General features: G+C 34.5%; 1 protein-coding gene across 7 annotated transcripts in view; it reads left to right on the top strand.

Moving 5' to 3' along the window:
- Positions 1-25,442, top strand: part of ORC4 (origin recognition complex subunit 4) — an 82,232-nt gene that overhangs the window by 44,915 nt on the left and 11,875 nt on the right. For all 7 annotated transcript variants that reach the window (XM_040475001.1, XM_040474997.1, XM_040474998.1 and 4 more), the window contains 5 exons: positions 13,047-13,122; positions 13,590-13,675; positions 16,523-16,571; positions 18,255-18,406; positions 21,048-21,221. In XM_040475001.1, the coding sequence (XP_040330935.1) occupies positions 13,047-13,122; positions 13,590-13,675; positions 16,523-16,571; positions 18,255-18,406; positions 21,048-21,221 (537 nt within the window). The remainder of the gene's footprint in view (positions 1-13,046; positions 13,123-13,589; positions 13,676-16,522; positions 16,572-18,254; positions 18,407-21,047; positions 21,222-25,442) is intronic.

The following is a 25,442-nucleotide window of genomic DNA, read 5'->3' as shown; positions in this document are numbered from 1 at the left end:
ATACTTTGGCTATTGTTGATAGTGCACTATAAACATGGGGGTGCATGTGTCCCTTCAAAACAGCATACCTATATCCCTTGAATAATTACCTAGTAGTGCAATTGCTAGGTTGTAGGGTAGTTCTATTTTTAATTTTTGAGGAACCTCCATACTGTTTTCCAGAGTGACTGCACCAGTTTGCATTCCCACCAGCAGCACAAAAGAGATCCTCTTTCTCCGCATCCTCGCCAACATCTGTTGTTGCCTGAGCTGTTAATGTTAGCCATTCTGGCAAGTGTAAGGTGGTATCTCATTGTGGTTTTGATTTGTATTTCCCTGATGATGAGTGAAGTTGAGCATTTTTTTGTGTGTCGGTTGGTCATCTAGATGTCTTCTTTGGAGAAGTGTCTATTCATGTCTTTTGCCCATTTCTTTACTGGATTATTTGTTTTTTGGGTGTTGAGTTGATAAGTTCTTTATAGATTTTGGATACTAACCCTTTATCTGATATGTCACTTGCAAATATCTTCTCCCATTCCATCGGTTGGCTTTTATTTTTGCTGCTTGTTTCCTTCACTGTGCAGAAGATTTTTATTTTGATGAGGTCCCAATAGTTCATTTTTGCTTTTTGTTTCCCTTGCCTCTGGAGACGTGTTGAGTGAGAAGTTGCTGTGGCCAAGGTCAAAGAGGTTTTTTGCCTGCTTTCTCTTCAAGGATTCTGATGGCTTCATGTCATATGGTTAGGTCTTTCATCCATTTTGAGTTTATTTTTGTGTATGGTGTAAGAAAGTGGTCCAGGTTCATTCTTCTGCATGTCACTGTCCAGTTTCCTCAGCACCACTTGCTGAAGAGACTGTCTTTATTCCATTGGATATTCTTTCCTGCTTTGTCAAAGATTAGTTGGCCATACGTTTGTGGGTCCATTTTGGGGTTCTCTATTCTGTTCTATTGATCTGAGTGTCTGTTTTTGTGCCAGAGAGTTCCCCTGTTATAACCATCCCTCCCCCCGCCACATACACACATACAACTTCCCCTGTTATTAACATCTTTCCTTAGCATGGTACATTTGTAGAAATTCATGAACCAGTATTAATATGTTGTCATTAACTAGCGTCTCATAGTTTTCATGAAGGTTCACTCTTTCTGATGTACAATTCTGAGGATTTTAACATATGCATAGTCATGTGTCCAACATTACAGTGTCATACAAAATAATTTTGCCACCCTAAAAATCCCCTGTACTTTACCTATTAGTCTTCCCACCCCCAATCCTTGGTAAGCACTAATTTTCTTTTTTTTTTTTTTTTTTTTTTTCCAACGTTTTTATTTATTTTTGGGACAGAGAGAGACAGAGCATGAACGGGGGAGGGGCAGAGAGAGAGGGAGACACAGAATCGGAAACAGGCTCCAGGCTCCGAGCCACCAGCCCAGAGCCCGATGCGGGGCTCGAACTCACGGACCGCGAGATCGTGACCTGGCTGAAGTCGGACGCTTAACCGACTGCGCCACCCAGGCGCCCCTAAGAGTTTCTCTTGTTATGCATCCTCATTAGCATTTGGTATTATCGTTGTTTTTAATGTTAGCCATTCTAGTATTTATGTAGTAGTATCCCAATGCTATTTTTATTTGCAATCTTCTAATTATGTATGATATTAAGTATCTTTTCATATGCTTATTTTCATCTGTATATCTTTGGTAAGGTATTTTCTGACCATTTTTGAATTGGGTTTATTCATTTCTTATTGATATGTTTTGAGAAGTCTTTGTATATTTTGGATATACCAGCTATGTGTTTTGCAGATACTTTCTCCAAATCTGTGGTTTCTCTTTTAATTCTATTATGAGTTTCCTTGGCAAGCAGTTTTTCCATATCAACTTACCAGTTATTTCTTTCATGGGTTGTGATTTTGGTGGTATATCTAAAACTTCATCACCAAATCCAAGGCCTTCTAGGTTTTTCTCCTATGTGTCCTTCTGGAACTTTTATAGTCGTTGTGTTTTACAGTTGGGTTGGTGATTTATTTTGAGTTAATTTCTTTGAACAGTGTAAGGTCTGTGTCTAAATTCTTTTTCTTTCTTTTTTTTCTTTTCCTTGTATATGAATGTTTAAATTGTTTCAGCGTTTGTTGACAAGGCCGTCTTTTCTTCAGTGATTACCTTTGCTTCTTTTTCAAAGGTCAGTTGATTGTATTTGTGTCAGTCTGTTTCTGCCTGTCTTGATTACTGTAGCTTTATAGTAAGGCTTAAAGTTAGGCATTGACAGTTTTCCAACTTTGTGTGCTGCTTCAGTATTATTTTGGCTATTCTGGGTACTTTGCCTTTTTATTAACTTTAGAATTTATGTATTTATTTCCAAGTACTGGAATTTTTGTATTCAGTTGTGGGATTTTGTGTTCATTCTATAGATCATTATGGAAAAATTGGTTTCTTAAGTATACTGAATCTTCACATTGATAAACATGGAATATCTTTTCATTTATTTAGGTCTTTCATCAGACTTTTGTGGTTTTTCTCATATAGATCTTACGCATATGTCATTAGATTTATACTAAGTAAGGGGCGCCTGGGTGGCGCAGTCGGTTAAGCGTCCGACTTCAGCCAGGTCACGATCTCGCGGTCCGGGAGTTCGAGCCCCGCGTCAGGCTCTGGGCTGATGGCTCGGAGCCTGGAGCCTGTTTCCGATTCTGTGTCTCCCTCTCTCTCTGCCCCTCCCCCGTTCATGCTCTGTCTTTCTCTGTCCCAAAAATAAATAAATGTTGAAAAAAAAATTAAAAAAAAAAAAAAGATTTATACTAAGTAAATAGTTTTGATGCTAATGTGAGTAGTATGACATTTTTAATTCAGATTCCACCTGCTCATTGCTGATATATACAAAAGCAAATGACTTTGTGTTTTATCTTGTATCGTGCAGTCTTGTTGTAATTGATCATTTGTTCCAAAAATTTGTCAATATTTGGGGATTTTCTACAATCATGTTATCTGCAAATGACAAAAGTTTTTATTTCTTTCCTATTTCCTTTTGTACCTTTTATTTCATTCTCTTGTCTTCCTGCATTTGTCATTCACAGGCTATGTTTAAGCACTGATCATAAAATTAATATTATTCAAAGCCTCTTAATATGAATTTAGGTCTGTTTTCACTGAAGAATAAGTTTATTTTGGGATATTTCTTCTCATTTATTTCTTCTTGTCCTTTCTTAGCATTAGCATATCCAATTCTTAAGCCTTTGTTCTTATTTCTCTGTCATTTCTCCATGTTCTTTCTTTTTTTTCCCCCCTCAGCATTCTGCCATATCACCAGTGTGATTTTCTTCACCAGCAGTTCCACACTTTGCTTCTTCTAATGTGATACTGCATTTTAGCTTCTAACAGTCCTTCCTACTTGTCTGCCTCCTTGTCATGTACCTTCTTAGTCTGTTGTTTTGTGTTTATCTAAGTCTGGCTTAAATAGCTCACAATATTTATTTTCTAAAATACACATTTTCAGTACTAATTAGTCTTTTTCATCAGCTTATGTCCTTTATGTAACATAATTTTTATATAAACTCCCATGTTAGTTTTTTCTATTTATTCAAGGTTAAAGAAGACGACAGCCATTAAGACATAGTATTTATCACTTAATAAAACAGATTGTTCGTGGTATGCTGACAGTTTGTCCCATTGTTGTTGCTTCTCAAACCAGAGAGGCCTGTTCTGGTGCTTTAAAGTCATTTATCAAGTCTGACTTTGCTGGAATAGGGAAGAATCCCATACTTGGTATTCCATTTTGTTATGATTTGACTTATTCCTATTGCACCCCAATATTGAGAGGACAGAGAGCCAAGGAGGATTGTTTAACTTTTGTGATTTGTTGTGTGTGGAGTATCCTGAGACATAAAGTAGATGATTTTAGACAAGAACTCTTATTAGTATAATTTTTTAAATGTAAATTTTAATTTAATAAGAATACAGTATATTTTTAATACTCTCTTTGGCCAAACTACTTGAAGTACAAAAATTTTCAATCTGCAGTTAACTGATAAAGATAACAGAAAGTTAGTGTGATTTACTGTATCTCAAACATTTCATAGAAAAAATACATGTGATTCCAAATGACAGATTGTATCCTGGAAAATACTTTTCTATACAGAAATTACTGTAGACAAAGAAACAAGCATGTGGTAACAGTAATAGTAGGTAAGCATAAAAATCCCTGATTGCTGCCAGGTCTAAGTGAACTATACCAGTATGTTTGGAAAATTAATTGTTAGCTACAAAGATTGTGGAAATGGGGTAGCCATCTTTGTTATGGTGGTTGGTGTAATATAATATCAACTAAGTATTTTTAGTATATAATGTAGCTTAAAATATTTGGAAAGATGAAATTGTATACAGTAAAAAATTTACCAGTTACACAATTCGTTAAAAAATTACACAATAGGGGGGCACCTGGGTGGCTCAGTCAGTTAGGCACCCGACTTCGGCTCAGGTCATGATCTCTTGGTCCGTGAGTTCGAGCCCCGCGTCGGGCTCTGTGCTGACAGCTCAGAGCCTGGAGCCTGCTTCAGATTCTGTGTCTCCCTCTCTCTTTGACCCTCCTCCGTTCATGCTCTGTCTCTTTCTGTCTCAAAAGTAAATGTTAAAAATATTAAAAAATAAATTATACAATAGGTAACACACCAGTCAGTTTTAGCAATATGTGGAATTGAACTAAAATTATTTGAAGACACATATGCTAATATATTTAAATTATCATTTCAGATCACACAAACACATCATGTAAAAATTGTGAGCTGATCTAGACAAATGATAATAAGTTGTTTAAAGTAAATTTAATGGAAAGAATGTTATAAACTTGTTTTAACTCTTTTAAGTTTTTATTTTAACCACCTGGTGCTCATCACAAATGCACTCCTTTATCCCAACAACTATTCTACCTATCCCCCTAACCACCTCCTCTCTGGTAACCATCAGTTGGTTCTCTAAACTTGAGTCTTTTTCATGGTATGCCTCTCTCTCTTTCTCTCTCTTTCCCTTTGCTTGTTTTGTTAACTCAATTCCACATGAGTGAAATCATATGGTATCTGTCTTTTTCTCTGACTTATTTCACTTAGCATTATACTCTCCCTCCATGCATGTCATTGCAAAGGGCAAGATTTGATTCTTTTTTAATGGCTGAATAATATTCCATTGTGTGTGTATACCATGTCTTCTTTATCCATTCATCTATCAATGGACACTTTACTTCCATAATTTGGCTGTTGTAAATAATGCTATATAAACATGGGGTGTGTGTATCTCTTTGAATTAGTGTTTTTGTATTCTTTAGGGAAATACCCAGTAGTATATTTGTTGGATTGTAGGTTAGTTCTCTTTTAACTTTTTGAGGAACCTCATATTATCTTTCACAAAGTAGTATCTTTCAATTTGCATTCCCACCAACAGTGCATGAGGGTTCCTTTTGCTCCACATCCTTGCCAGCACCTGTTCTTTTGTTTTTTATTCTAACCATTCTGGCAGGTGTGAAATGATATCTCCTTGTGGTTTTGATTTGCATTTCCTTGATGCTGAGTGATGTTGAGCATCTTTCAATGGGTTTGTTGGCCATCTGTATGTTTTCCTTGGGAGAATATCTGTCTTCTGTCCATTTGTAAATTGCATTATTTGTTTTTGGGGTGTTGGGTTGTATCAGCTCTTTATATATTTTGGATACTAACGCTTTATCAGATATGTCATTTGCAGATATCTTCTCTCATTCAGTAGGTTGCCTTGTAGTTTTGTTGGTTTTCTTCACCATCCAGAAGCTTTACATTTTGATATAGTCCCAATAGTTTATTTTTGCTTTTTTCTTTTTCCTTGTCTCAGGGGGAGCTATTTAGAAAGAAGTTCCTAAAGGCCAGTGTCAGAGAAATTATATCTGTGCTTTCTTGCAGAATTTTTACGTTTTCAGATCTCACATTTAGGTCTTTAGTAGATTTTGAGTCTATTTTTGTATATGATATAAGAGAGTGGTCCAGTTTCATTCTTCTGCATGTTTCTGTCCAGTTTTCCCAGCACCATTTTTTGTTTCTTAATTTTTTTTAATGTTTTAATTTATTTTTGACACAGAGAGAGACAGATCATGAGCAGGGGAGGGGCAGAGAGAGAGGGAGACACAGAATCTGAAGCAGGCTCCAGGCTCTGAGCTGTCAGCACAGAGCCCAACACGGGGCTCGAACTCACAGACTGTGAGATCATGACTTGAGCCGAAGTTGGATGCTCAACCAACTGAGCCACCCAGGTGCCCCCATTTTTTGAAGACATTATCTTTTTCCCTTTGGATATTCTTTCCCCCTTTGTCGAAGATTAATGGACCGTATAATTGTGGGTTTATTTCTGGGTTTTCTATTCCATTGGTCTGCATGTCTATTTTTGTGCCAGTACCATACTGTCTTGATTACTGCAGCCTTGTAATGTAACTTGAAGTCTGGAATTGTGATGCCTCCAGCTTTGCTTTTAAGATTGCTTTGGCTATTTGGGGTCTTCTGTGGTTGCATAGACATTTTAGGATTATTTATTCTAGCTCTGTGAAAAATGCTTAGTATTTTGACAGGAACTACATTAAATGCATATTGCTTTGGGTAGTTTAGACATTTTAACAATATTCTTACAATCCATGAGCATAGAATGTCTTCCTATCTCTTTGTGTCCTCTTCATTTTCTTTCATCGGTGCTTTATAGTTTTCAGGGAACAGATTTGTCACCTCTTTGGTTATGTTTATCTTAGATATCTTACTCTTTTTGGTGCAATTGTAAATGGTATTGTTTTCTTAATTTCTCTTTCTACTGCTTCATTATTGATGTATAGAAATGCAATGGAGATCTGTACATTGATTTTATATCTTGCCACTTTACTGACTTCATTTATTTTAGCAGCTTTTTGTTGGAGTCTTTTGGGTTTTCTATATAGAGTATCATGTCATCTGCAAATAAGTGAAAAGTTTTACTGCTTCCTTACTGTTTTGAATGCCTTTTATTTCTTTATATTTTCTGATTGCTGTGGCTAGGTCTTCCAGTAGTATATTGAATACAAGTGTTGAATACAAAGACATCTTTGTGTTGTTCCTGACCTTAAGGGAAAGGCTCTCAGTTTCTCCTCTATTTTATGTTTAGGTATGTTTCCTCTAAACCTACTTCATTGAGGGTTTTTATCATGAATAGATGTTGTACTTTGCCAAATGCTTTCTCTGCATCTACTAAAATAATCATATGGTTCTTATTCTTTATCTTATTGATGTGCTGTATCATGTTGATTGATTTGCAAATAGTGAACCGCCCTTGCAACCCAGCATTAAATCCCGCTTGATTGTGGTAAATAATTTTTTTTAATGTATTGTTGGATTCTGTTTGCTGGTATTATGTTGAGAATTTTTGTACCTGTATTCATCAGAGATCTTGGCCTGTAGTTGTTTTTGTGATATCTTTATCTAGTTTCGGTGTCAGGATAATGCTGCCCTCATAGAATGAATTTGAAGTTTTCCTTCCTTTTTTATTTTTTGGAATGTTTGAGAAGCATAGGTATTAACTGTTCTTCAAATGATTGTAGAATTTGAGAAGCCAAGTGGCTCTGGACTTTTGTTTCCTGGGAGTTTTTTTGATTACTGATGTAATTTTCTCACTGGTTATTAGTCTGTTCAAATTTTCTGTTCTTCCTGTGTCAGTTTTGGTAGGTTACATGTTTCTAGGAATTTACCTATTTCTTCTAGGCTGTCCAATGTTGGCATGTAGTTTTTCATATTGTTCTATGAATGTTTGTGTTTCTGTGGTGTTATTTCTCTTCTCTCATTTTTGATTTTATTTATTTGGTTTTTTTCTTTTTTTTTTCCCCTGGTAAGTGTGGCTAGAGGCTTACCAGTTTTATCATTTTTTTTTCCCCCAAAGAACAAGCTCTTGGTTTCATTGATCTGTTCTATTGTTTTTTTTGGTTTCTATATCATTTCTTTCTGCTCTAATCTTTATTATTTCCTTCCTTTGCTGGTTTTAGGGTTTTTTGTTCTTTTTAGCTCCTTTAGGTGTAAAGTTATTTACTTGAGATTTGTCTTGTTTCTTGAGGTAGGCCTGTAGGCTCATATTGCTATAAACTTCCCTCTTAAAACTGTCCCACAGGTGTGAACCATTATATTTTCATATTTATTTGTTTCCATGTGCTTTTTTATTTCCTTCTTTGATTTCCTGGTTGACCTATTCATTGTTCAGTAGCATGTTAGTTAACCTCCATGTATTTGTGGTTTTCCGAGATTTTTTTCCTTGTGGTTGACGTATAGTTTCATAATGTTGTTTTCATAAAAGATACACGGTATGACTTTCATTTGTTGAGGCTTGTTTTGTGACCTAATATCTGGAGATCTGTTTTGGAGAAAGTTCCATGTGCGCTTGAGAAGGATGTGTATTCTGCTATTTTTGGATGGAATGTTGTCAATATATCTGCTAAATCTTTCTGGTCCAATGTGTCATTCTAAGCCATTGTCCTTGTTGATTTTCCGTTTAGATGATCTGTACATTGATGTCAGTGGGGTGTTAAAGTCCCCTACTGTTGTATTATTGTTGATTCATTCCTTTATGCTTGTTATTAAAGGTTTTATGTATTGGAGTGCTCCCATATTGGATGTGTAAATATTTACAATTATTATAGTCTATTGGATTGTTCCCTTAATTATTACATAGTGTCTTTCTTGGTCTCTTGTTAACAGTCTTTGATTTAAAGCCAATATAAGTATTGCTACTCTGGCCTTCTTTTGACATCCATTTACATGATAAATGTTTCTCCATCCCCTCACTTTCAATCTGCAGGTGTGTTTAGGTCTAAAATGTGTCTCTTGTACACAGCATATAGATGGGTCTTGGGGTTTTTTGTCCATTCTGTTCCCCTCTGTCTGTTTATTGGAGTCTTTAGTCCATTTACATTCAAAGTTATTATTGATATGCATTTATTGCCGTTTTATTACTTGTTCTGTGGTTGTTTCCGAAGATTTTCTGATTTGTTCTTTTCTTCTCTTTCATGGTTTGCTGATTTTCTTTAATGATATGTTTGGATTTCTTCTCTTTATTCTTTGCATATTTATTAGTGGTTTTTGATTTGTGGTTACCATTAGGTTTGTATATAACATCTTCTGAATAGAGCAGCCTGTATACAAGTTGATGGTTGTTTAAGTTTGAACCCATTCTTTACTCTTCGTCTCCCCATGTTTTATGTGTGTAGTGTCATATTTTATATCCTTTCATTTTGTGAATTCCTGTACTGATTTTTTTTTACAGGAATATTCATTTTTATTATTTTTGTGTTTCCTGCCTTCATGCTGTCATTTTGGTCTTCCTTTATTTACACTCAAAGAGACCACTTTAATATTTTCTGCAGTGCTGGTTTAGTGGTCATGAACTCCTTTAATTTTTGTTTGTCTGACAAACTCACTCTTTCCTTCTATTCTGATAGCCTTGCAGGAAAGAGTATTCTTGGCTGCAGATATTTCCCATTCAGCAGTTTGCATATAACATGACACTCCTTTCTGGATTGGAAAGTTTCTGCTGAAAAATTCTCTGATAGCCTTATGGTATTTCCTTTGTATATAACTGTCTATTTTTATCTTGTCACTTTTAATATTTTTTCCTTTACCACTGTATTTTCCCATTTTAATTACATATGTCTTGGTGTGGATCTACTTTTGTTGCTTTTGTTGGGGTTTCTTTGTGCCTCCTAGATCTGGATATCTGTTTCCTTCCCCAAATTAAGGAAGTTTTCAGCTATTATTTCTCCAAATAAATTCTTTACTCCCTTTTCTCTGTGCTCCTGGGACTCCTGCAATATGAATGTTATTACACTTGATGGAGACATTGAAATTCTCTACATCTGTTCTTATTTTCCATAATTCTTTTTTCTTTCTTTTGTTCAGCTTGATTATTTTACATTACTCTGTCTTCTGGGTCATTAATTAGTTCCTCTTCTTCCAGTCTGCAGTTTATTCCATCAAGCATGTTTCTCATTTCATTTATTGAGTCCTTTTTCTGTGCTGTGTTACTTCTTATCTCTGTGTTAATGGTCTCATTGATGTGCTCCACTCTTTTCTCAAGTCCAGTAAGTATACTTGTAATCATTGCTTTAAATTTTCTTTTATCTGTTTCACTTAGGTTTTTTGCCACGTCCTTGTCCTGTTATCTCATTTGGGAGAAATTCTTCTGTCTTCCCATTTTGTATAAGTCTCAGTGTCTGTTTCTATGTGTGAGGGAAGTCAGCTACTTCTCCTATTTTTGAGGGCAATGGCTTTATGAAGAAGAGGTCCTGTGGTGCCCTGCAGTATAGTGTCCCTTCTTCCCCAGGACCTGGCACTTCCAGCAATGCTAAGTGTACTCTGCTGTTGTGTGGTCCTGATAGTTTTATGCTTCAGGGCAGTCATCTACAGATGCCTATTGTGGGCAGTGTTTGGTCCCTGCCCTGAATGTAGTGCATTTTAACTAAATGTGTTCTGGTCTGCTTTGTGAAATAACCTGTCACCACCATCACCTAAACTGCAGCTTTGCAAAACTTACCAGATAGGAGCCATAGTATTGGCACGGGTTTGGGCCAGTCTTGTAGGAGAGGGGGCCTGCCATGCTGCCACCTAGGCAAGAGTGACTAGGAAGGTTGTTTTCCCCAGATCGTGAGGGGGTGGGTGGGGCTTGGTGTAAGCAAGTTAGGTAATGAGTGTGGGCCCAAGACTGTTTTTTGCCGGTAGCTCTGTATTCTGACAGGCAGGTGAGGTAATTGGTACCTGCCAGTTCCTTTTTACCTGGAGGTCTCTCTCTCTCTGAATGCTCTCACTCTGGAACATTCTCAAAGAGGAGTAGCTAACCTCCCTACAGTGTGCCCCAGGCACTATCCAGATTGGTTTTTGCAAGCTGTGTCCATCCATAGGCTGTTTGCCCAGCCTTCTCTCCAAGAGCAGTCCCAGTGTCCCAGTCCCAGCTTTCCCTGAGCCAAGCATGCTGACCTTTAGAACTCCAGGCGTTAAGCCCCACTGGTTGCAAGAACTCAAGAAATTCAGGCCCTCTCACTTTCCAAGCCAATTGCTGTGGGGATTAATTTCCTGTATACTTCCCTATGTGTTAGCCTGTCTCTTGCCCTTCTCCAGATGGTAACTTCCTCTCTACCCCATTGGCTACGATACATTTTTCTCCCAAGTTGAGTCTCCATACTTCCTACCTCCTTTGATGTGGCCTCCTCTCTACCTTTATTTGTGGAGGGTTTTTTTGTTTTTTGTTTTTTGTTTTTTTTTTTTTTGCCAGTTTTCAGATTGATTTCTGGGGTATTTAGGATGATTTGATTGTTAGAGATAGGAAGTTTGTATTACCTAGGGACGAACTCTTACGATAGACTCATACTTAATCTAAAGGCCAAGAAGTGCCACCTCATTTTCTAATGGTTTTCTATAAAGAATGTCACTTCTTACTAGGCTTTATTTCATAGTATGTCACTTAATATTTTGAGATTATCCCTTTTTTAGAGGACTTAGTTTAACTATGATCTGACATAGAGTTCCATTTGGTTTTAAAACAATACAGATATACCAGAATGGCTAGTATGTTTGATACCATATTGTGAAACCTAATAATTTAAAATGATATTTACTTCTTCCTATTTCACAAAGATGTTGTAGTGACAAATAGAATATTGGAAATACAAATAGTATTTTGTTTTTCAAAATGGCTTACCAGTTGTTCTATTGGGTTTTTTTGTTTTTTGAATAATCCTTTTGTCCTCACTAAATTTTGATACCAACTTTAGTAATTTAATTTTGTATACACAGCCTATTTTGGGCGACCATTTATTTTGTAATAGTCCTTTCTATTTTAATATTAGAAGGAGTAGTCCTTCATCATTGCTCTTCCTTTTAAAAGCTTTTTTCCTTTTCTTAGTTGTGTTCATTTTTAAATTAAAAAAATGAATGCAATATTAATTTGAAGAGATGTATATTATATTGCAGTGTAATTGTGATATCACAAGTCAAAAAAAAAGAGAATAGAAAGTATGTGGCATAGGAATCTGTAGTTACACAAATCCAAAACTTTATAATTAAAACAGTTTAAGATGGTATAACACTTTGTGAGTGTATTTTTAGTAGTAATTATATTAGTAGTAGTAATTTTCTTATTACAAGCTCTACGTTTCTTTAATAGGGTCTTGTTCTGTATATGGTAGTGTCCTCTCACCCATAGGGCATACATTTCAAGACTCCAGTGAATGACTGAAACCACGGAGATAGTAACACACCCTATATGTACTGTTATTTTTTATGCATATATACCTTTGGGAACGTGTAATGTATAAATAAGGCACAGTAAGAGATTAAAAATAAATAGTAATAAAATAGAATAGTTATAACAAATACAGTGAGTTATTTCAGTGAGGTGTCTCTCTCAAAGTATCGTTTTGTCCTATATTTACCCTTGTGATGATGTAAGATGATAAAATACCTACATGATGAGATTAGGTTAGGTGAATGATGTAGGCATTTTTATGTGACATTAGGCTACTATTGACCTTTTGACCATAACGTCAAAAGGAGGATTCATCTGCTTCCACACTAATGGAAATTGAAACTGTGGATGAGGGATGGGTACTATACCTAGCAACTAACAGAGGGGCCATCTCTTTTTTCAGGTTATCCTCTTGGTAGTTTTTACTTTTCGAGTTTTTATTTCATGGTAACATACAGAGTACTTAACAGTGTTTCATAGAAATCGATATATTGATTGGGGTTGATTTTTGTAGTCATTTGATACATGTGACTTATGTGACTTAACAGACAAAAATGTCTTTGTAAACTTAACGGTTGCTTATAAACATTTATTAGTTTGGGGAGATGATTGAGAGAGTGTGACATCAGTCTTGTCTCTGGCATCTTGAGTCGGACATTAGATATTCTACTTAAACCTTTTATCTGAATAATGTGCAAATTTATTTATTAGTTTCAAATGATATTTTTATTATGTTCTGTTTCTATTATTCATAGTTTAAAAAAATACAAGCTTATGATTTTTATCTAAATATTCCATAAACTTTTTTTAATACCACTTAGTTAATAAACCATGCTTTGAAAGAACTAATGGAAATAGAAGAAGTGAGTGAGAATGTATTACAAGTTCACCTAAATGGTAAGTATGTCATAATTTTGCCATTGGAAATGATATAAGCCATGTGAGCTTTTTATAATACAAAACCTAATTTACCTAAAATGTTTAAAGGTGGATGACAATTATATTTTAAAAACATGATCCATGTTTAACAACTTCCACTTTAAAGTACCATATGCATTATTTTTAGAAACTAAAATAATAATAATAATAATAGTAATATACAAAGGAAGCACATAAGGACTCTTGTTTTTTGTCTTTCTTTTCTTAAAATAAAAGAATCCCAAGATAGACAGTTCTTTGAGTCTACCACGTCTTTATTGCTGTGCTTCAAAAAGGAAGTAATGTAAACAAACAGGCTTTTGACTTTTTTCTTTCTAGTTAAATTTAAAAAGCGTTAGAAAACTTACTTGACTGGAAAATAACCTGTGCTCTATCAAATAAATATTTCATTTTAATTAAATATTTTTAAATGGACTTTATTTCAGGACTGCTGCAGATCAATGATAAAATTGCCCTAAAGGAAATCACAAGACAGTTAAATCTGGAAAATGTAGTTGGAGATAAAGTTTTTGTAAGTATTGTTTCTATTCCTTTATTAAATAGGCTTTAATGTTTGCATGGCATAGATATTTTTATATTTTTGAAAGACTAGGGCAGGTTCAGAGATTCTAAATTGAAATCTGAAATATTCTTGTCATAAAAAAGTATAAGGTTCTAGGATGCATTTATTCATCATATCTTTAGATTTTTTAAAGTAGATCACACTATAAAATAGTCAAGAAATCCGTGTTTCTGTAGATATTATCTGAGTTTGTTTCTTTACGTGTTAAGAGAAATATCTTGATTCTCTGTTCTTGGAGGTAGATTAATATATTTTTTAAAGTACTACACTCTAGCAGTCTGTTTTTAGTCTTTTGAGACTTGGGTAGCTAGGTGTAATGGAAAATGTGCTGAATTTGAAGCTATTAAATGTGGATTTGAGCCTTGTCTTGAAACTGTTGACTACATGGCCATCATGGCTAGTATCTCTGAAGTTGAGATTTCTCATCTGTGTTAAATGTGCATTATCTTCTCATACTTCACAGATTTATTCTAAAGACAAAAGGGAGCATTGAACATAATTTATATTTGAAAAATGCTGGGTTTGTGATGTACTATACAAATTTCAGTTATCTCTTACAAATGTCAGTTATCTCTTACTATTAAAATGTTTTCAGAAACTTATTTATACCTCATTATTGTAGCAGCTCGGAATCTCAGGATTGGTGAACATCAGTTACTTAAATGAAACTGATCAGCAATGTTCTGAAACTTTTATTAAAATGTTTACCCTATCACTTTATTTATAGTGTTCTAGAGAAACATTAATTTATAGCTACCCTAACTTTCATAATGAAATGACTACCTCTCCTACTGCTTACTCAATTAAAGTGGGTTGTATACATCCCAGTTCATTTTCTGCTCACTGGTGATCATACAGTACTATCACTCTAAAATGTATACTCTTTTCTGCAATGGCATAGCCATAGTTGTAAGCCTCTTTAGTAATTACTTATCAAAAGTTGAGCCAATCATGTGTTATCCTTCTACACTGTCTGCGGGTTCATAATGCCCCTTCTATAAGTCTAATGTTCTGTCCCTGTTCAGACTGTACTGTTGAATACAGTGGCCTACCTGATCAAGGAGATTTACTATTAGATAGGCTCAGTGTGGCCTTCGGTTTGCAATCGATGTAGACTGGTGTTTCTAACTTTCCTAAATGGACCTATTTATATTGGATTCATAGGAATTGATTAAAAAGTCACCGTTGTTTAACATCCTGGGTCATTACTTTTGTTAATAACATCACATAAAGACATTATTTAACTTCTACATTATATACATCAGTCACCTGAGGCAAACAATATATTTAGCTTACCTAAGGTCATAAAATGACAAAGGCTGGACATTAAGAACCGAAGTCACTTAACTGAACCCAGAGTCTTTCTGTTTTGATATACTTAGAGCAAATTTCTATATTCCTGTAAATGTATATGGATATCTATATACAATACATGTATATGTATTCATATAAGGATATTCTTATATGTGCATATGTATTTATATAATGATAAACTTAATGTCAGGTTATAACTGTCTTTAAAAAGAAGGAGGGTGGCATCTGGGTGGCTCCTTTGGTCGGGCGTCCAACTCTTGATTTTGGCTCAGGTCATGATCTCCCAATTTGTGGGATTAAGCCCCAAATCAGGCTCAGCACTGACAGCACAGAGTCTGCTTGGGATTCACACACACTCTCTCTCTTAAAAATAAATAAATAAACTTTAGAAAAAAGACTAACAGGCTCAGCACTGACAGCACAGAGTCTGCTTGGGATTCACACACACTCTCTCTCTCTTAAAAATAAATAAATGAACTTTAGAAAAAAGACTAACAACCTTTGAATAACTTTGGCTAGTAGTTATTTGGCTAGTACTTTGGCTAGTAGTTGAATAACTTTGGATAGTACTGACTTACCCACAGCCTGTGAGCCTTTATTTATATTATGGTAAATATTTCTTGCCCTTCCTGTCTTGGAAATAATGTTGATTTGACAACATGCAATTATAGTAAAATATGTGCAAGTTCTTAAAAACCTATTATGCTATTTTGTATCAGTTCTCTCAAAATTGGGAAACAAGTGGATTTCTTTTCTCTGATATGTCTTTGCAAATTTAAAGTTGGTTATTTAAATCAAAAAATCTGAATAACGTAAAAATTAATGACTTAAATGAAAAAATATTTTAAAGGGCCTTTATCCACAAGCTGGAACATCAGGGTAACGCATGTGCTACTCTCTTAATTTCCACATAGAATATATTTAAGTTTTATCCAAAAATGTTTTGGCTGTGTTCCAAGTAAACAGCCAAATTTGATATGATATATACACATTCTATGATATGCTCTTGAATAGGTAAAAACAATTATAGTATGGAATATTTGAGGCAAATTTCTTCTCCCATTTCCTTTTGGATCTGATTTAAATTCATGGGCATTTTTTAATGTTCAAATTAATCTGAGACTGGCAAGAGCTTAATGTATTTGAAGTACAATGGAGTTTTAGTTCTCTGACTGTATTTAGAATATAGCAAGTCTTAAAAACAACCTTTAAAGTTAACATTTTTACAGATTTTATCTGGAAAATGCAAAATTGTAAACATGACAGAGTTATGCCGTTTTCAACACTATGCCATCCCTGCTTCAACATTTTAAGTTTTTAGTGATGCACATAGAAATATCCAGCTCAGAATCTGACTGCTGACTAATTTGAATCTAGAAAAAAATAGATACATAATGCCTATATAATGTCCAAATATCATAGTCCTCTTTTATTCTTTATTTCATTAAACTTTTAGTCATGGTGTCTATTTTTGTTGTTCAGGGAAGCTTTGCTGAAAACCTTTCATTTCTTCTGGAAGCTTTGAAAAAAGGTAAATATTAGCATATTTAACACCATCTGAAGATATCACTTACAGTATATCACTGATACAGATGGACGTAATTTTGTATAAGATTAAAATAATTTTCCATATTGTATAACCTGTATCTTTTCACTTACTTAACGGTGTGTTGTGAACATCTTTCTGTGTCAGTAATTAGTGAGCTACACCATCATTTTTATGGTTCTCATTTATTCTGTTTTATAAATTAATTATGCTCCAAATATATTAAATTAGGTTCTTAATCACCAGTTCTGGACATTCTAACTTTGTACAATTAGGAAGAAATGCTTAAATTGTCATTTGGATTTTTCCTGGGGTAAATTTTAGTGAGTAGAATTCTTGATCAAACTGTACCACATTTAAAAGTATAAATATAACCAAACTACCTTGGAAATTCTATTTTCTAAACATATTTGAGAGTACCTTTTCCTTCACAACTTTTATTCAAAGTTATTATTTTTCATGTTTGCCTAAGAGAAAAAAATACATCTCTTAGTTTAATATGCATAATGTTGGTGTTAATGATGCTCACCACTTCATACTTTTATTGGGCACTGATATTTTTTGGTTTGTGTATTTCCTGTTGGTTCTTTTGCCTTATTTTGGTGATGTTTATCTCATACTCATTCATGAAAATTCTTGCACTTATTTTTCTCTTAAATTTGGTTTGGACTTTTCTGCTGAAGTTTTAAATTTTTTACATAGTCGAAATTTTTGTCTTTAGATTTTGAAGACATCTAGTTAATGTTTTCATCTAACATATACTTATAATCTGGTGAGAACTTATTTTGATAAGGTGTAAAGTTGAGATGTGACCTTGTATAAACCACTTTTCCCCATTGATTTGTAATGGCATATTTTATCAAATACTAAATTTCTATATCATATAGGTTTGTTTATAGACTTTTTAAGTAGTCCTCAGGCTTTTCATGCCATTTAGGTTTCTGTATATGTTTTATTATCTGTTAAATGTCCTCTTATCAGATTTTCTTTTCACTTGTGTATGTAAATATAAAGCCGTAAACTTTAAGGTAATAGCGATTCGTCTGTTAAAGTAGTTTCCCTCATTGTAATGAGAAAAATGAATTCACAGAGTCATGTTGAACTTTCCCTATTGTTGAAATATTAAAATTGTCAGGGCAGGGCTCAAAAAGGAGTTAAAAGTGGCTTTGGTTGAATTCATAATTTAACAATTTATTTGTAAAAATTTTAAGCACCTGGGAAAATGCACTTTGTATTTCTGCTAACTAAACAAGTCTCTTTTGAAGCAAAAGTTTTGTTCATAAGCTAGTTGCTCCCTTTATTATTAATACCAAAGTGTTTTGGAGTATGTAGGTGTTAAGAGATCCTTGTCAATTTTTTGATGGTAAAAGATTATGTTTCCATAATTTAAAAAATAATGGCATAATCACTTAAATAATTCTTGAGTTTTTTTATTAGTAAACTAGAATCTGGTAATTAGACTGTGAACTACTTGAGGGCAGTAAGGGCTATCTTGTCATGTGAACAATTTTTTGTTGAATAAATGTACATGCACTGTTAAGTATCCTACCCAAAGTAGGTTTTTCAGTATGTATTGAGTTTTAACAACTAAAATGTAGTGAATAATTTGGAAACTTAAGAAAGGTTGATATAATTGCTTATTAATATAAAACTCTTATTTTATCTTAGGTGACAGGTCTAGTAGTTGCCCAGTAATCTTCATATTAGATGAATTTGATCTTTTTGCTCATCATAAAAACCAGACACTCCTCTATAATCTTTTTGACATTTCTCAGTCTGCACAGACTCCACTAGCAGTTATTGGTCTTACATGTAGATTGGTAAGTTATTCTTTCTATTAAAAAATTGATTATAATATTTAGATAATTAAAGCTTAATTACTGATGTAGTCACTTATGTAGGTGATTATATTAAGCATTTCTTTCAAATGTGTTTTATCAGTGCCTTGTGCATTTATCCTACTTTTCAGCTCAGATTGAAGGAAACAGTTATTCACACGTACTCATAAACTAATACCTCCCTCTCTCCAGTGGAATCACTGAATGAAAATGCGAAGTCAGATTATGCTAGTATAATTTCTACATTAGCAAGTAAAAAGACAATGAAACAATCTTACCATCATGTTATAAAAATTGCTAATTACTTTTATATTTAAGATTCATTCTATATTTTGATAATGCTTGGAATTGAGTTAAAATGATACTATCCCCTCTTTGTAAGTACACATCTTGAGAAATGGAAGGGATTACTTCTGTCAAGATGTCACAGTAGATAGTGGCTTCTTTGCTTTTTGGGGGGATTTTAGAATGATTGTAACCATAGTCTCATTGTTGCTATCACATTACTTTGTGAAGACTCTACATGTTGAACCCTGTGTACCTTCAGATGGCTACACAGGCCTTTTTTTATCTTCTTTTACATTATAAACTTTATTACTGAATTCAGATAAAACTGGTACTTAAGGGTCATCTCTCTTCTCATGCTCTGGCTGCCATGAGTCTGTTGTTTTCATCCTTCTTTTCCCTCCTGCATTCTTGGTAGCCTTGTATCAGGCTCATTTACTTCTTTTTCTTTCCTGCAGCTGTTTTTTTAGAACAGTGAAATGCTTTAAGTCATCTTTCAACAGTCCTCCTGCCAGTGCTGTTTTTCTGTGTAGTGTCTTTCTCTGTTTTCTTTTCCTGGTGCTCTAGAGCTTATGATATATGCCTTCATAATAAGCCTCCCTCATAGAACATCTGCCAGGTCTTTATTTCTCCTTGCCAAAAGCAGCAGTTATACCACAGGAGTTAAGGAAGCATCTTCTTGCTAAAAAAAAAAAAAACAAAAAAAAAACACAAAACCAAAAAACTCTTTGGGTAGAAGAAGCAGTGGCAAATGTTATTGCCCAATGAAGGACCAAATAAAGAATCAGGTGCTCCCTAGTAGTGTTATCTTAGGCCTTTAAAAATTCTACATGTATAATTCTCCAACTATGCAGTTCAATTCTAAGTATATCCATATGTCCATGTTTATAGGAAAAAAGTCAAAAGATGGGTGGATTAGTGAGTTTGCCAGCAAACAACCTCTTCCCTGTGGAAGTATTTCTTTTTTGGTACTATCCCCTTTATTCCCACATTGCCAGCTTCTGTCATTACTCTCCACCACTAAAATATCTTTTACTTCTACCTCTTTCTTTCCATTCCCAAGTTCAAGCTCTTAATTATTGGTTGTATAGAGTGTTGTTTCCACTACCTTTCAGGCACCTACCTATATGGATGATCTAGAACTACTCCTTAATAGAAAATAAATTTATAATACTGCTGTTTCTGAACATAACTTTTATCTCTTTTAATTATGCTGGCACTTAACCTATTAAGAACATTCCAGGTTTTTTATTCACCTTCTGCCTTCTAAACCCAAGTTATTAAGTCTTTCCTGTCTTCCTTTCCAGACTAACCATGATCCCATGTTGATCACTTGAATTCTTTCAAGCTCTATATGATTGGTTTCTCAACCTAGTAATTAGGAAAATCATCTGGGTAGATTTAAAAATCCATATTTTAGGGCCTCACCAGAGCATTTTTAAGTTTTTTTTACTATAGAAACTTGACAGTAAACTTGATTTTAACTTTTTAAGGACAAATAGCACAAATGCAAGTAGTTTCTAAAATATCACTATAAAAAGACAAAAGACAGAATAACTTATCAGTGTCATGCTGTGTTCCTGCAAGTTTCCTCTCCTATAGTTTGTTCTTGTAGTTCAGCTTGCTTCAGCTTGAATTTATAGGTAGTTTTGTGAAGTCAAATTTCTCCATTACATGTACTATTTCTTGAGTCTTTGTTACATAAAACAATGAAGATATTTAAATTTGCAGGAATGTAATAATCTTACTACATTTTACCATTTCTTTAATCTGAATTCTTTATAGAATATGCAATTCCTTATTGAAATTCTTGGTGATGGGGCACCTGGGTGGCTCATTCAGCTAAGTGTCCAGCTCTTGATTTCGGCTCAGGTCATACACTCTCTAATGGTTCATGAGATCGAGTCCCGTGTTGGGCTCTGTGCTGTGCCTTTCCCCCAGTCACACTCACTCTCAAAATAAGTAAATAAACACTTAAATTATTGGTGTTACTGTGGTGTAGAACTATTCAGTAATAGTTACAATTCTTTTGCAATTATTGTTGGTCTTAGAATGTTAAAGATTAACTGATAGTAGCATAGTAGGTAAAAGGCATGATAACACCAGGCCTAGCAATGCTTAGAAGGGAATTAATAAAATTAGCTTGTGTAATAATTAAAGAAATCAAGGGAATGATTTGAGGTTTTGGAGGCTTACACAAGTTTTAAAGTTCAATTATGTATTATAGGATAAACATTGTTAATTACAGGTGATTGTTCGAATATGTATACTTCTAATATTGGTATGTTGTTTTTTAAAAAACATGCATCTTATATGGATTGTTGTCGTTGTTTTTAAGGATATTTTGGAACTCTTAGAAAAAAGAGTGAAGTCACGATTTTCTCACCGGCAGATACATTTAATGAATTCATTTGGTTTTCCACAATATCTTAAAATATTTAAAGAACAATTATCTCTACCTGCAGAATTTCCAGACAAGCTCTTCACTGAGAAGTGGAATGAGAGCATTCAGGTAACTTGGAACAGAGGCAATAATGTTAAAGTAATTTTTGTACTTTGGTATACCATTGAAAGCAATAAAAACCTACAAATTAAAAAAAAATTGTAAATTAGCACAAAGCTTCTAATGTTACTGTAGCATAGAACTGCATTAATACAAATCATACACTTATGTGTGCGTGCATGTGTGTGTGTGTTTTAAAGGAGATTGAAATGTCATATCCTAAATTTTTTCTCAAAAGAACTTTAGTGAGATTTTTGTTTTATTTATATCTACTTATATTTTAGATTATTTTGTTAATATTTAGGTTACTAAAAAAAATTATTTTCTTTAGTTACAAGTTTAGCAATAGTTTAGCTTAATGGTTCATCACTAACTATCCAGTGTGGATTGTTTTCTTTTCTAGTTCTCAGACAGTTTTAACTTTTATCTCATTTGGGTCTCTTAAGTCAAGTAAGGTTTGGCATGGTTGTATTGTCTGTGTTGGTGAATATCATCATGCAGTCCCTAGAACCCTGAGAGTCTTAGCTACCAAGGCACGTTCACATGTTGATTTAAAAGTTAACTAATAAACCTTGTGGACTCTATAAATTTACCTAACCTTAAGTTGAATAGCCTAACTTATATAGACCATTGTCATATCAACTCAGCATACTAGCATCAGTTTATCTTACACTGACAAGAGTTTTCAGGGGTACCTGGATGGCACAGTTGGTTAAGCATCTGACTCTTGATTTCAGCTCGGGTCATGATCTCATGGTTCGTGAGATACTTTGGATTTTACTTTTGCTCTAGATTCTCTCTCTCTCTCTCTCTCTCTCTCTCTCTCTGTCCCCTTCCCCCACTCACACTCTTTCTTTCTCTGTCTAAAAATAAACAAACATTAAGTAATTTTCAGTTGGCAGGATGAAGGGAGAGAGTATGCCAGGAGTGTGTTTAATAACAAAATTGAAAAACTATTGCTGAATAAATCCCACATGGTAGAATCTTTCAAAACTATGGGTCTTGTGAAGGTGGAAGATAATGGAGAGTCCTTGGTTTTCAAAGAATTTGGAGGGGAGCCTGGTAGGCTCAGTTGGCTAAGCGTCCGACTCTTGGTTTTGGTTCAGGTCATGATCTCACAGTTTGTGAGTTCAAAACCATCATCAGGCTCCATGCTGACAGTGCAGAGCCTGCTTGGGAGTCTCTCTCTGCCCCTCCCCTACTCCTCTGTCCCTCCCTCTCTCTCCCTCAAAAGTATATAAACTTAAATAAATAAATAAATAAATAAATAAATAGATAAATAAATAAATAAAAGAATTTGGAAAAACTGATCTATAATATTAAATACTGATGCAAATAATTAGATCTTTAGACAATTAAATTTGCACAGTGTGTATTCACCGGCTCTAAAAAATATTGTTTATGTCAAAGCAGTAATTTTTTTTTTTTTTTTGCAGTTTCAAGTTTTTATTTAAATTCTAGTTCATTAACATACAGTGTAATATTAGTTTCAGGTGTAGAATCCACTGATTCGTCACTTGCATACAACACCCAGTGCTCATCACTAGTGTCCACCTTAATACCCATCACCCATTTAACCTTCCCACTCCCCTCCCCTCCAACAACCCACAATTTGTTCTCTATAGTTAAGAGTCTGTTTTATGGTTTGCCTCTCTGGAATGAAACTGGACCACTTTCTTATACCATTCACAAAAATAAATTCAAAATGGATCAAAGACCAAATGTGAGAAAGGAAACCATCAAAATCCTAGAGGTGACCACAGGCAGTAAACTCTTTGACATCAGCCATAGCAACTTCTTACTAGATATGTCTCCTGAGGCAAGGGAAACAAAAGCAAAAAATGAACTACTGAGATTTTATCAAGATAAAAAGCTTTGGCATGGTGGAAGAAACATTGGACAAAACTAAAAGGCAACCTATGGAAAGGAAGAAGATTTTTGCAAATGACATCTGATACAGGGTTAGTGTCAAAAATACATAAAATACTTACAACATTCATAAAACAAAGACATCTTTTCCAAAGAAGACATACAGATGGCTAACCGACACATGAAAAGATGCTCAGCGTCACTCATCATCAAGAAAATACAAATCAAAACTACAGTGAGCTATCACCTCATACCTGTCAGAATGGCTAAAATTAACACAAGAAACAACAGATATTGGTGAGGATTCAGAGAAAGGGGAACCCACTGCTGGTAGGAACACAAACTGGTGGAGCCACTCTGGGAAACAGTTTGGAGGTTCCTCAAAAAGTTAAAACTACCTTATGATCCAGCAATTGCACTACTAGGTATTTACCCAAAGGATACAAAAATACTGATTCAGAGGACACCAGCATGGCTTAGTCAGTCATCTGACTCTTGATCTTAGCTGAGTGTTGATGTCGGGGTCATGAGTTCAAGCCCTGCATTGGGCTCCACGCTGGGCATGGAGCCGACCTTAAAAACAAAAACAAAAGCAAAAACAAAACCTGATTCAAGAAGCAATAGTGATTTTAATCTTGAATATCAATACCAAATTAAATGTGAGAACTTTGCATTTATTTTGCTCTTAAACAGTTTTTTAATTTTTCCCAGCTTTGTTGAGCTATAATTGATAAAATAAAAATTATATATATTTTAGGTTTACAGCTTGGTGTTTTGATATACAAATACATATAGAAATGCCACAATCAAGCTATACAATGCATCTATCACTCCATTAGTTACCATTTTCTTTCTATTCTTTTTCCTTTTTCCTTTTTCCATTTTTATTTTGTGGGAGGAGGTGAAAACACTTATTATCTATCTTCGAAACAAATTTCAGGTGTACAATATTGTTTACCATAGTCACATTTTTATGTGATATTTTTATTTATTCATCTTGCATAACTAAAACTTGATTCTTGTTTTGATTATAAAATATAGTCTACTCATATAAGTACTGTTAATTTTGTCATTTTTTATTTTTTTAAAGTTCCTCAAACGGGAACACGCTACTGGCTCATTTGGAAGAGCATGTGACTCTTGATCTTGGGGTCATGAGTCTACTCCCCACATTGGGTGTAGAAATTACTAAAAGTTCACTGAGTAAAATTTAATCAGTTCATAGGAATAAATATACGGTGAAAGGTGCATGGCTCATGGCTCAGTTGATTGAGTGTCTGACTCTTGTTTTTGGCCCAAGATACCAGGTCGTGGGATTCAAGCCCCATGTTGAGGTCCACACAGAACTTGGAGCTTGCTTAAGATTCTCTCCTTCTCTCTCTCTTAAAAAAAAAAAAAAAAAATACAAGTTTCCCTTATATCCATGCCTGTCTCCCTCCCTTTACTACGGAGTAATTATTTGGCTTATAGCATTTCAAACATATACATACTGAAGTTGTTACTACATAAAGAGTTCAAACTTTGCATGTTATTTTTGCTTTCCCTTTCCCATTTTGTTCTGATGGATACTTCGTATTATTCTTAGTATAACTTTACAGAATTGTATGCAAAAATGGTTGACTTTATTCTTAAAATTCACATATTGTGCTATGATATAATTAGGTGTGGGTTTTCCCTTGTACCCTTCTCCCCAAGTTAATCTCACCTGGGACTCAGATACTTGTCAGCTCAGGAAAGTTTTTTTGATACTGTATCTTACTATAAGATTCTGTTCTTTAGGAACCCTTTATATTTGGTACTTCCACATTGTCCCTTTCCTTAAATAGGTCTGTAGCGGATCAGAGCTCTGGATCTTTGGCCTATGAATCCACTTTCAGTGCCTCACAGACTTTCACCTTGTACAGTTACAAGACATCCAAATGCAGTCTTTCATAGTATTTAAATGTCTTTGCCAGGTCTTCTGTTATTTCTGTCTCTACTTCCTGTCTTTTCCCAAGATGAATTACATAGCCCAGGTTGTACTGTGCTGTCATTTATCTTTCTGTCCTTCCCAGCTATATTGCATTCTCTGCATCTGAGTGGGTATATAAAGGAAGTAGATGATAAGGGTTACTGATGAAGCATAATTCTGGATGATTTAGAAAATGGTAGCCGTGTGGTAGGAGATGGCTAACGCTTGTGTTTTTGGTCATTTTTTGCTGATTCTATATCACTGAATTTAGGGGCAGATGGTAGAAATGAATGTGAGAAGATAGAAGACTGGTCTTTTGTTTGTTTCCTTTTTACAATTTTGCAGTTCTTTAATAAGGTAGAACTAGTACAACTGGAGTTAGTTCTAGAGTTTTCTTCCTTTTATCCTAA

This window comes from Herpailurus yagouaroundi, unplaced genomic scaffold (genome assembly GCF_014898765.1).
Source record: "Herpailurus yagouaroundi ecotype Mexico unplaced genomic scaffold, PumYag 140, whole genome shotgun sequence".
NCBI lineage: Eukaryota > Metazoa > Chordata > Mammalia > Carnivora > Felidae > Herpailurus > Herpailurus yagouaroundi.
This window is presented reverse-complemented; position numbering and strand designations above follow the sequence as displayed.